This window comes from Eutrigla gurnardus (assembly GCF_963514095.1).
Source record: "Eutrigla gurnardus genome assembly, chromosome: 15".
NCBI lineage: Eukaryota > Metazoa > Chordata > Actinopteri > Perciformes > Triglidae > Eutrigla > Eutrigla gurnardus.
The window spans coordinates 4,414,567-4,428,440 of NC_139938.1; the positions used below are offsets into that span (position 1 = coordinate 4,414,567).

Consider the following 13,874-nt stretch of genomic DNA (forward strand, 5'->3'; position numbering starts at 1 on the left):
GGATTAAAGGACAGCAACCACACTATAATACAGTGTAAAAAAAAATTACAATTCGTTTTATAGGATATTTGCTTTATAGGACTTAAACTACCGTATTTTTTATTTTTTGATGATTGATTTCTGTCAGGCGGCGCCCTCTGGGTCTGAAACGTAAAGCCAATAAGGGAGTGCTGGCCAGCAGGGGGCGACTAGAAACTTTCTAAACTGGTGGATTAGTAATAGTAGTGAAGTATGAGGTAGCATCAAGTGTAAATACTCATGTCGAGTTGAGAATACCTCCGAACTGTCCAAGTACAGTACTTAAGTAACTGTACTTGGTTTCTTTCCCCCACTGGAACGGATAGAGAAACACAACATCCATCAAGCAACAATACAGAAACTCTATCATATGGTATGTATTCATCCTGTAGAGTAAAGATCACAGAAGTCTTCGTTAGGTAACACACAGAATACACCAACATGTGGAAGCCGTTATACGGGGAAAAGCATTTCAACATAAAGCACTTTCAAAGAGGATATACGGTTAATACCCTCGGCTTCCATGTGAATTTATATGCATGCAGGGATTGCTACATGGATTTTTTTTTTTTAGCAGAACATCTGCATTTAATCCCCCTTTGTGCAGCATTCAGATGATGACAATTCATACATGGACACGTGACAAAATGCCTATTTGCTATTTTTAATTTTCTTACTTTCATGTTATTCATGCAGACTGTTTTTCCTCCACTTTGGCAAAGAGGGTTCAATAGTGACAGTCGGGCTGAGGTAGGGGTGGGGGGGGAAATTGATTCTTAGCTGCATCGCGATGCGGACGTGGACGATTCTGAATCGATTCACAAATTGATTATTTATATTCCGTATTGTTTACGGAACGCAAAAGGTGGAACTCGGATATGCAGCGCCCGGACAGTCTGTGGCGTTGCACATAAGAGAGCTGAAAGAGAAATCCTTTCATTGTTTTGGCGTTCTCGCTCAGAGCTAGGCTAGCACCCTAGCTGCTACCACCGCCGCCCTCGTCCCTCCGAGGAGAACAAACGCCTGCTGTCACCTCTCAATCAAGCCCTGACAGACAGTGACCTTGCTCGGCATTGTTAGAAACACTGAACATAACGTCGTCTTGGCATGAATACGGCAGCAACCTTGTTGTTTGTTCCACGGTTTTACCCATAGTTTGTTGGGTCTCTGAAACGTAAAATACGATCCAATGGGAGACCACATGGGGGTTGCCCTGTGTTCGCCTCCATTACCGATTCACTGAGAGCTGAATTCCAAGCCATAGTTTTTGTGTTGAAATGTAAGCGGCATGAAGTAGCATAGCATTGGGATATGCTGCTTATTACCCATAACAGGAGGATTTTGTTTTAAGAGAAGTCTTATTCTTATGTTTGACTGAGAGCAGCTGATCATCACAAAAGTAGGAAGTGACTAGCAAACTGAGTAGCAAACAGATTTTTTTTTTTTAAATCATGCACAAAAAAAAAAAATGTTGCATCGACATGCATCGATAATTGGTTTAGCCTCTGAATTGTAACCGAATCGAATCGTGAGGTGCCCGATTCCCACCCCCAGGCTGAGGGAGCCCTCACAGTAAATCCTGAATGTGATTAGATGAGATGCAAGAAACTACAAATGATATATGAGCAAGACAAAGGACTCACATTTATATGGTAATAAATTTGAAATAACTAATGGCAGTAACATAGAGTCCTGGCATAATGGTTGTTTAGTTGTTAGTCGGGTTGTGTTCATGCAGGTGATAGCTCTTAGGAAGACGTGAAAAGTGGTTTTGCTCTTAATGAGTCCACTTAGATTTTGGCATGAAATTTCATGATAATGATGGAAACACTTGTTAACCTTGAGACCATCCTCTGTCCTGGGATCCCCACTTAGCTTTCTTTTGGTGTAACTTGGCTTGTACTTGTGACTGGAGAAGCGAAAAACGAGAAAAAAACGCTTGGCAATGTTTGCAATGTGATGTCCATTAGGTGATTGATTTTTAAAGCAGAGAACGACGGCCAACGCACGGCCAAGAATGGTTGTGGAATACAGGCAGGAAGGAATCATTAGAAAAGGAGAAAAATATCGTTTCTGTTTCCTTGTCAATACAAACTGCATTATCTCATGTGTGGTCCCCCCTCCTCCGCCGCCACCACCGCGCCCTCGTCCCTCCGAGGAGAACAAACGCCTGCTGTCACCTGTCAATCAAGCCCTGACAGACAGTGACCTTGCTCGGCATTGTTAGAAACGATTTGAAACGACCTTGAGTTTTCAAGTTGCTTCAGCCGCTGGTTTCCCTGGCAATCGGCTTTTAAAAGAGGTGCCATGACAAATAAAATTGGATTGATTAGCTCTCCAATAAGTTGATTTATTAGGTTTGAGTCTAAGGGGCCAGACTGGAGAGGTTCATAATGTTTTTATATTCAGTTGTACTGCAGATTCATGGTGTGCAGTGACTATATATATAAATATATATTATATATTTTTTGGATTTTTTTTTTTTTTTTTTTTTTACAGTGAATGAGATTTTCACATTATGGCCATGATTTATCTATGAACTAATCTATCAGTGTTCTCGTTCTTTGAAGGTGAATTCCTGCTGCCAAATAAATGACCATAAGACTCATTACATACAGCCAAAAACATCCCTCAATGATTTCATGTTATAGAAATCTATGATAATGTTGGAATAGACTTGCATTGTATTGCATTACTCCAAACATGCTGTTTGTCTTATATCTGGTTGCTTTGCAGAGTGAAAATAGTGAGCATAAAGCCTGTTTTTATTGCAACTCGACAGGATGAGAAAACGCTTGACTGCGGGGCATTGTCATTTACAAGAACCCGCTATTTCCTGCAAAAGTATGTCAGCATGATTTGTGCTCTCTACTGATACTTGTGGAAGTTTCTTGTGTCCTAAATTATGAGAGGGATCTCTGATGTCAGCCCTTGTATTTGTCTCTTAATACAAGTAGAACGAGGGACCTGTCAACACAACCCGCACAAATATGCGTGTTTAGCGTTTTTTTGTGGTTATTTTGCAGGTTGGGGAGGGGGGGCTGATGGAGAACGAGGCTGATATGAGTTTGTATGTGTGTTGGTCCGGGTTAGCTGTCCAACTCAATCTGTCCAAGCTCATGTTTCTGTCAGGGTTAGCGTAAGCCAGAAGTCAGATATGTCAGACACTAAATGCCAGTTTCACGGAACAAAGTCACTTTATTTCTTTATTTAATGTTGCCTCCATTTCACATGTGGAGCTCAAGGAAAACACATTAGAGACAGAGGTGTGGGGGTTACGGCTACATGAGCGGGTGTCGGGGAGGAAGATGAAGAAGAACACTGACGAGAGACAAGACAATCGTACAGCAGGGAAGAATCTACTACCAAATATGCTGATGTGCTGTGTATGTGTGTGTATGTGTGGCTGCATGTGACAGGAAGGTAACACATGGTGATGCTGTTCCTCTCGAGGAGACAGAGAACTGTCACAATCTGCACCTTAAGCACTCTCTCTCCCTCTGGCACTTGTCTCTCTGTTTCAGAAGAGCAGTCAAAATGATTGAGGGTTGTCTTTGGGGTTTTTATCCTCATCGCGGAAAAATAACCAAATTGTAGCCTCTGCGAGCCGTGATTTTGTGAAGTGGCTGTTGCCCGTCTCTCGCCCAGTCAAGCTCATTCTTACACATCACAGCCTCAACCTCCCTCCCTCCTTTCTGCTCTCTCTCTCTCTCTCCCTCCCTCTCTCTCATGAATGTCACCTCTACTGATGGTGGCTGCTGGAATTCATGCACACATACTCTCACAACCACTCGCTGACTTTGGATGGGAGGAGGAGGAGGAGGAGGAGGGGGAGGAGGATGAGGAGGAGGAGGGAGGGAGGGAGGGAGGGGGGGTTCGGTGAGAACTGTGGGAAAGGAGCGTGCCATCGGAGGCAGAGGAGGAATCTCTGTCTGTCTGTGTTCATGTCTCTGCTCTGTTCCCGGCTTCATTCCTACAAACGCCGCCAACGTCCCGCCTGCTGTTCTACCTCTGGATTTAAGTCGGCTGGATTATCACTCGGACTCTCAGCTCATTATTCCACGCTGCCACGTTTAAATGGGAGGCAAAGTTGGACCTCCGTGGACTGCACAAATGGTGACAAACAGTTTGGTTTTTCTCGCGCTTTTAGGAGCTTCCTAGCATTCAGAATGATTTCACTTTTCTTCAGTAAAAGTATTTTTATATGTAAAATATTTTGAGCTCCGTCTCTTTGGTGTTGTCTAGGCAAAGTAGGTTAGTCAATTTGCAATATTTGGCCACTGAGGAGCATTTTAATGTGCAAGATGAGTGGGGAAGAGGGGTAGAAGTCATCATTGTAACGTCTGTCTTTGTTATTTTTTTTTTTACTGAAAATGTGACTGTGGCACTTTTTTGTGTGTGGTCTGTTAGTGTCATATTTTTTACATTTTTGGTCAGAGTGGAGGCTTTTCATTGGACTGCAGGTGAACTTGCATCTCATCCAGTTCATCCTTCTCCAAGGGAACCCTCAAACTAAACTCTTCCCTGTTAACCCACTTAGACGCACCGATCTCCCCTGTGGGGGCTTCTCTAAACCGTCTGTCCTACTCTAGTTTTTGGAGGAAAGCAGAAGCCAAACCAGCAAAGGGGGCACTGGGAAGGAAGACACCCCCCTCCCAAAGGTGAGAGGGGGGGAAGATGGCAGCTCTCGCCAGCTCGCTCATTAGACAGAAACGGGCGGTCAAGGAAGACCCAGCCAACCGACCGGTAGCCAACAAGCGCAAGCCCTGTCCGAAGAGCAACAAGTCCTTGTGCCAGAAACAGATCCTGGTCCTGATCTCCAAAGTACGACTATGCGGGGGTCGAAAAGGTCGAAACGAGAAAAGACCGGGTGAGTCACTGCTATCGCCTTCCTCTGCTTGTTTCTTTTCATGCACAAATGTTTTGCATATTTGGCTAAAAATGAACGCTTACGTTTTCATGAAACAAATGGGATTTTCCATTTTTACAATTAATCAACCAACACAAAATGTATCTACATCATAAATCTGAATAATTAATGTAGTTGTTATAATGTCATGTTTTCAAACGTAATGTATTTTACCTCAATATAAGAGTACATTTTAAAAAGAATCCCTCTGGTTTATTCTGCCAAACAAAAGATCTTTTTCATATTATTCAGTTCTCTTTCATCTCATGTGCATTTGAAACTGCAGATCAACATTTTATCAAAATATATTTCATTTAAGAAAAAGGAAACTTCCAGCTAGTTTTTATGAACAAGGGATCTGTTTACCACCGATTCACAGCAAGAAGTTATTAACTTAATATCTGTTGTTGTCATAGCTCATAAAACCACTTTCACAGTAGCAGTTATTTTCCAGGGCAACCCCCTCTGTTTCATACACTGACCAATAGTACCTCCTGCACTCAGCTCAGCAAAGTAAAAATATAACAAATTGTTGAATAATTGCAAACACTTTTGCATTCCCAAATATATAATGATACAGAGACTTGCAATACATTGTGAAATTGGCTCAAAACCATCATTATCGAGTGTTACATACATCTGGAGATTGTGGTATTCAAGGCAGATTCATCTTTACAGATTTCAGTAACTAGTGACCATGTACACATGATTGCATACAAGCATGCACAACAAATGCAGTGGGGAAGTTTCACATGCACACACCTATGGATGGGACAACAATATATGTTATTGAGGATCGCGATAAAAACACTCTAAAGCACTACCTTCACGCTATTAAGGTTGACAAGTGAAAAATAGAGCCTGATTTAAAACATTAAATTATTATTTTTTTTTTTAATGAATTCATCCTTTACGATTTATGATAATCTTTTTTAGGATAACTTGGTTGTTTTAAAGATCATCACTAAAAAAAAGACTGACATTTATTGCATTTATATGGTAGCAAACAACTATTAGTTGTAAAGATATAGTAGAGTAATGTCGACCTGAGAGGAGATTGAAGTCGCCCTCCCTCAGTGTGTGTTGTTATAAGAGCTTCTCCTTGCGTTGTTGACATGGTTACAGCGAGACACTGCCGTCCCGACGGACACTGCCGTCTCGACGGGACTGCCGTCGCTGAAGCGTGGCACACAACCTCCAATTCTACTTCAAGTAAACACTGTTAGCTCTGTCAGCATGTTTGCTGTAGGTTGTACTGTTAGCGCTGTTAGCAGCGTTTGCTACGAGCCGCTGGCTAAGTCACCACGTTGAATGCCAAATTGCTTCCGAATTGCACCAGATCTCGTATTAGGCACCTGTAATTTACTTCAGGTAGCATCCAGTAAGTGCGACACTTACACAACCACAACCAAAATGTGATCGGAAGAGGAAAATCTATTGGTCGATTGAGATTTCGATTTGGAAAATGGGATATCATATAGAATTAAATGCATGCTACTTCTAGATCTGGCCCAAACTTTAACGTTTTAAAGGAAAAGTCAAATCCTGTAAAGTCAAAATCTATTTCATGTACGTAAACCTTTCAAAGTTAACCCACTCCTGTAAATCTGTCAGCTTCTCTCTCTTTGAAAGCACAACTTCAACGCTGAGGCTCTGAATGGAGTTTTATGTGATGTGTTGTCAACATCAACTTCTCGCTTGTCAATGAAAAAGAAAAAATGTGCCACAACACAAATTAGCCCAATTAAAATATACAATCTGCTTGATATCGTGCTTGCAGTGCAGTGTGTTTTTATGTTATTGTTATATATAACTGTTCATAAATGATAGAATGCCTTGCTATGTTAATAATTGAATCCAATAATACACATATTAATAATATTTAATTCATTAAAATGAGTATTAATAGAGAGAAAAGTGTGATTTCTTCATTTGTAGACTGCTGAATTATTTAATCGGTGACCGAGAAATGTTTTGCTTTTTCCATGCGTTCCAATTTGTAAGTGTAGTATGCTCATGTTAAATTATGCATATGACAGAAATGTCGCTGAACAAACATGGCCACATGCTTTCATTGCTGATTGGGGAAAAACAATCAGCGATGAGCTCCAGACTGCATCTAAGCAGACTGAAGGTGGGGATGAGGAGCAGCAGAGTTTGATGAGGACTTTCATTCATTCTGCGCCACTATGTTCACATTTGTCATTCAAAAACTTGGAAGACTCACGTACTGTAGATAAGAGACTGTACAGTTCTTATTGTTCGAGCTGTAGAAGGTTTCACCTGGAATTTGTCTGGAGATGAAATGAGTCTTGCTTATCTCGTGGTATTGTTAGGTAATAGACGTATAATTGACCACTTGTCCGGATAGCTCACTTGGAGTTGGCGCCCCATTTACGAAGACTAAGTCCTCATTGTAGCGGACTCAGGTTCGAGTCCGACATGCGGCCCTTTGATGCCTGTCGTTCCTCTTTCACTCTCATGCTGTCCTCTACCTAGGTCAATAGGTCAAAAAATAAGGCTTTGAAATGTGACATATTGATGTAATAATACAGCTTTTTTTCTCAGAAATAAAATGTTTTGCATCTGTTCTGTGCAGTCTGGACATCCCCTGTTTTATGAACCTTGCTGTAAGTTGTTTACATAACGATACCAGATGTTTGTCTGCTGTTGTAGTGGCAATGGAGCTGACTGTGGACATAAATGAAAAGGCTCTAATCCAGGGATGCCAATTTTTTTGATATTTTTTTTCTGACTGATAGCCGACTCATTAACCGATCATTAACCGTTAACTGACAGGATTTGGGCATTGCATGCAGGAATGCTGTGGATGAATGCTAACAGCCACACCCAGCTGCAATAATAACCTGATGCACAGAGAAATCCATCGTTTATAACCAGCTGCAGTGCATGCGTAAAATAGGCAACTGTCCCAGAGAGGTAGCAGCCATGATGGTGGAGTAAGTTTCCACCATATTAAGTAGTTTAGCTGCAAGGTTGTCAGCGATGTGTCTGCCTGGTATAAGCTACTCTGTCAGGGTTTCCACCAACGTCTGCAGCCCCCACGTAATGTTGGCATGTGTGATGAGGAGAATGAAGTTAGCAGTAACGCTACAGCCGTGAACATAGCAGTGTAGTGTGGGTACAGTTTATTTGTGTGTGAATTAATGCTACAACTCCTCAAGACCCCTGAGGAGAAACAAGCGTGTCTTGCTTGCCAGCTAGCCGATGATTAAAACGAAGGAGGCTGGCCCCAAAGTTTGCAACAGCGCTGGCTGTTCCGGCTTGGATGCACTTAAGGTGGACTGACCTTTAAGGTGGACCAGCGCTATTCTCCTTAAAATGCACCTGCGAGTTTTGATTGGCTTTTTTGTTAACTGTAATTATTAAAATCCCTATTGCAAACTATGCTCTTTTGTGTCAGAAAATCACAGTTGAATGTTAAAATATCAGTAACAGAAACACGTAGATTCATTTGTTAGTGTGGAACGTGAGGAACATTGATAAAAAATCTAAGATAAAAAATGTTTTTAAAGTTATTGTTACACAATTGGTACACAAATGGAAGTTCTGTACTTGTACTAAATGGTATCTTTGCATCCCTAATATTTTTCTCCACACAGCACAGCCCTCACAAGATTCTTTTTTTTTTTTTTTTTTTTTTAAAGGAGGTTTTTCTCAGCTGTCATATTAGCATCACACCAGAACACATAAGCTATATTTACTACTGCCATAAAGCAACGGGCTAGTGAAATGATAGGGAAGGGCATAAACCCTGCTGCTTATATACTGTATGTGGTTGACACAAAGCTCAAACTGATGAGATGACAAACCACCTGCCTCTTCCCTCATCTCACCATCCTCTTCCTCTATCGGTCTGTCCTGTACTGTCTCTTACTATACAAGTAACCCCTTCAAAGGCCAGCCTGACCAATGAAACCCAGCCCCCCCCATCAGTAATCTGCACTGCTGCCCTCTTTTCAGATCAATTCACCTCATTAATGTACAGCGATTAATCAATAATCACCCTCTTAGTTTGTTCAAGGTGGAATCTGACTTGAAAAGGGGAGGGGTATCGAGCTGCTTGCTCCTGTGCATCACCTTTAGTACCTTTGTCTCTGTTAGATCAAACGAGCACATGATGTTAGCGAAAACGTTTGTATGCATGGGGATGATAAGCAGACCTTTAATTTAGAGATACGCCGATGGAATTTTCAGTCTGATCTACAGATTTCAATATCTGCCGATCTTCTTTCTTAGAAATATAATTGATTGTTAAAAAGTTCTTTATGTTACCTCTTTACTTTGTTGTTGTCAAATAGTGTCTACGGTTATTTGCATAAAATGATTAAATAATATTATTAAATAACTATTGTATTTTTATTCAAATACTTGCTTTGATGCCTAACCCTGGTTGCCCTTTTTGGTATTACCGGCAAGAGATGCGCTCCAGACTCCGGTCAAACGTTGCACGCTGGCCTTTGCCTCTCTTATGGCCAGACGGGCACTGTTGCTAAGATGGGTGGATGCTGCTCCGCCCACCCACCCACACTCAGTGGTTGAGGGACATTATGTCCTGTCTTAGCCTCGAAAAGGTCCGCTACTCAGTCAGTGATTCCAACAAAAAGTTTCAACACGTGTGGCGACCTTTCCTGAAATACTTCCTGAACCATCAGCAGAGCTAGAGACTTATGCAGCAATCCCCTTTATGTTGCTGACCCTCTGATCTCAGCCAGCAAGTTAGGGGGGGGGGGGGCAGTCGTATGGATGTGTGTAATGTTCAATTGCATTTGGTATATCAAACTATTTGTATGTATTTCACATCTGTCAAAACTCAAAAATATTTGTGAGAAAATACTTGCTTTGACAAAAAATGGGCATTAGTAATTTGAATTATATATTGCTATTGAATTCAACAGGTCATAACGCTCTTTCTAATATCTTATTTGCATTGCTGTGAAAACATCTCCTTTAAATATGTATTTTTTCAAGTTTATCGAGTAGAGATTAAATGCATCGTAATCAACTTTGACCGGCGGATGATCAGTCGGTGCAACTTTAATTAAAATGATATGTAGAATCCGTAGACTTTTGTAGAAGGGAAATGTTCGTAGACTTTACGGTATTACCGTAGAAATACAAATATGAATTAAAAATAGCAACACTATCAGCTGAGTCATTAGAAAAGAACAAATATAGTGCCGACCTAGACATCTTGCAGCTTTGTGTGGACTGGTTGGCATGGAGGGGCACTGTAGTATGTTGTAGGAGTAAGCATCCAAGGGGCCAGTCCACAGTCGGAGCACAAATGTAGGCCCCGGCTGGCGAGCGGCAGACCAGGTTACAAGGAGAGATCCAGCAGAGGATAGCATTAAGCTGACCCCAAGAGACCAGGGCAGCAAACTCGCTTACTCAACAACACCTGATCAGACAATGCAGTGTTAGGTAGCTTCTCATCAGAACTTTACTGACTGTGACAGGGGTCAGAGAGAGAGAGAGAGAGAGAGAGAGAGAGAGATGGAGAGCGAGTCTACAGAGATAAACAGAGGTTTAAGGAGAAAAGTAAACATGTTACTGATGTCAGAGAAACATTTATAGAAACGTGGGGGTGGGTGGACACGGATAGAGAGGTAATCAAAAATACAGGACGATAGGTAGGGAGAGACAGCAGCCGAGATCAAAGAGAAGAGATGAGCTTTGAATCAGGCTGTCATTAAGGCAGCATGTTGATTTTTGCTAAGTTGCTTTAATGGTACAACTTCCCACTGGGATTAATACACTTCTCCATGTATATTAACGCAATCAGATTCTTATAATGAGCAATTAGCTCCTTCATAAAATCCAATAAAACCACACACACACTATAAACACTACCAAACTTTAACTTTGATTGTTTCTTACTTAAAAATCATGTAATGTTGAATTTTAAAGCAAATTCAGGCAACAAAAGCAATTTGATTAAGGGAATGATCTCTCTAACAATAAACATACTATGCGTGCCAAAACAGAACCATAAAATGTAATCTGTTGTCACTGATTCACTAATACATATGTTTATCTACTTGGATACGTTCACTGGAAAGGCTTAAGTAATGAGCGTACTACCATCATATGTTCATACAAACATGGAATTATCACAATTATACCCCTAAAAGCTTAATGAAATACACTAGTAGTGCTAAGATGTTGCAACATGAAACACACCAAGCCATAAACAAAAGAAGGTTGATTGCTTGAAAGTCAACAAAAAATGACTTCAATGCAGCCTACTGTCTGCTACTCTGAGAATATGAACTCATTTGTGTTTAATGCATGTTCTGATGTCTTTTGGGGCTTAACGTTTGTGAAGGTTATGTCCGTATGTCTTACGTAAAACCAGTTTACCGGCACATCTTTGTTCTAAACCCACCAACCAAACTGCCATGACATCACCGGACGGTTTCCAGACCTAATCAAGTTTTGAGAGATTTCCAAGGAACTGCAGCGTTCTGTTTGTCTGCATCTAGACGAGACAAACAAAAGATTAGTGGTTGATTGCTGTTGAGGTCATCCAATGTCTGGGGATTTTCAGCCTTGAATAACCCTCGTTTCATCAGGGGGGAAACCTAAATACAGTATCCGGTACCAATTGTGTCAAAAGACGGGGATGGGGAGGCAGCTGTTCATGCACAGAAGTAGGTGATCTGGTTAATCCCTTGAACTTTCTCCAAGATCTGCACATCAGATTAAACCACAATGAGACAACAAACTTTTGAGCAGTAATCTTTTAGCTTGTCCTATATAAAGTAAACGAAAAATCCATTAGAGATTAAGGGATTTATTCATGCATTTCTTTTGATTTTGAAGGTTTATCTAATTTTACGTCTCTGGTTGCAGACACCATGTAGACACTCAAATAAAGTCAGTGGAAATGAAGGGATCAGAGGGATCAGTGACTTTTTGTGAGTATGATTGCAGTTTGAGTTTAGAGTTGGCTTCTGAAACACACTGAGCTGTAGAGAGGCTGTTGACAATGGCCTCAAGTCTTATTCAAAGTGAGGAGGCCGAGGGATGTGCATAAGAATACACTTTTGTTTCCCGTCATCCTGAAGATACCACCTTAACCTCCCACGCACACCTGCTAAATTCAATCTGTGTGTGCTATGATTAAAGCTGACAAGGACGGATTGAATGTACCTCTAACAAGAGGAAGACAGCGAGGATGGATGACACCTACAGAGGTAATGATGAGAAGACAGGAGGAGAGGATGTGAGGGGAGGACACACATGAATGGCTCTACTTTTTGTCCTGTCTTATTTGTCAGTGATGAAAGCTACAACGTTATGGCGACACAGGGACAAACGCCATCTTTATGCACCGAAGCCGAGTGTGGCAAGTGCAGATCAGTTGTGTTGTTTTACAACAATGATAAAGTGTAGCTCATATAGATTTTCTTTTACATTTACTTGGGCTGACCTTTAGAGGTCAGAATCGTTAAATTAATAGCGGAGCTCCGCTCGCAGTAAGAGGTCGACAGAATGGATCAAAGGGAGTACTCGAGACTGGCACGAGACCAGCTTCCACAGCGCTGACCAACTCTCCAGCGCCCGGTCGGTCCCTCGGCTGCCCCGAACGATGCCCCGCCCTGCGCTCCCTCTACCCCACAGCATCGAAAACACATCCAGCTGCTCAATTCACTCCTGAGTCCGAAAACAGCAAGTACTGGTGGATACATTCCATAATGTTGGAATAACTCTTTTATAGCGCCAAACAAATGTTATGCATGAATTAATTTTACCTGGGTAATTGTGACACACAATGTCATCATTGCACCCGGTCAAAAGTGAGATTACTGACGCATTTACATAGGAATAAACAGAGGATGGTGTCTTTCTGTAAACCCATTGTGTTTGATGGATCGTCTACTTCGCTCGCTGCCATGCACGTTTGCATATGTGTACTGTACATTCATTTGCAAGACTATTTATGTGCCTGCTTCTTTGTGCGAGTATCCAAACTGTGTCAGCTAAACTTAATCTCACTAAGTAAGTGTTTTGCCGAAATTCAATGGATTCCCTCCTCACACGAGGAGCTGCTCTGCGGCATCTCTACTCATGGTTTTCTTCTCCCCCTGCGTGGGAAAAGCGTACTGTGTAACGACTATATCAAAGTGTTCCAGCAAGCAAATCAATGCCAGTTCAAATCCTGACTCCTTTGTTGTCATTTACTGCGCTGTTTAGCTCAGTGGTTTGTTTACTCGTGTGATCATCACGCGTTCTGACAGAGGTCTGGACCCCTGTGGGAGAGCAGAGGAATGTTTTGTTTGTTCTGCATATATTAAAGTGTTATTTGTGTCCTTGCTGGAGGGTCCACTGGGAAAAGGACAGGTGAGGTGTTTTTCGGCAGCTCAGTGGTCTTGCTCTTGTGAAAGCGCAGGCGAGTAAGTGGACGATCTTAACCCGAAGAAATCAAACGCGGTGTTATCGTGTGAAGGAAGCTGCGGCACGGAACAGTGAATGGCCCTGTGCTTAGCATGTTGTTACCTGTCACTGATATGTACCTGTCATCATGCAAATGAAGCCCATATGTGAATATTGAATGTGTCAGGGAAGCGGCGAGTCCTATTTGCCTCCGCTGGTTTTTTGACATGCTCTTGTCAGCACCATTAATAAGCAGCAATAACTCTGCCTTACTTATGTGAACTGCCGCCATTGTTGCGTGAAATGATTTATGGAGCCTTACATTTTAAATTCAGAGGCCATTGTTGGAGCTGCAGTTGATGTGATACACCTCATTCATTCCTAGTCCTTCTTGAACCTCGCCCTCAATCGCCCATCCCTCGTCTTCCTCCTTCCTCTAGCTGTCTTCCCCTATCTTCTCTCCCTCCTCCTCACGTCTGCTTGTCGCACTCTGTATCTTTGTATCCATCACTGCCCTTTTCTCTTGCTCTCCTTCCCTCTTGTATTT

General features: G+C 41.8%; 1 protein-coding gene across 1 annotated transcript in view; it reads left to right on the forward strand.

The window, feature by feature from the left end:
* Positions 1-3,913: 3,913 nt before the first annotated feature.
* fgf11b (fibroblast growth factor 11b) overlaps positions 3,914-13,874 on the forward strand; it is a 30,307-nt gene continuing 20,346 nt past the window's right edge. The window contains exon 1 of the mRNA XM_084028687.1: positions 3,914-4,888. Coding sequence (XP_083884813.1) covers positions 4,696-4,888 — 193 coding nt within the window. The 5' untranslated portion in view covers positions 3,914-4,695. The remainder of the gene's footprint in view (positions 4,889-13,874) is intronic.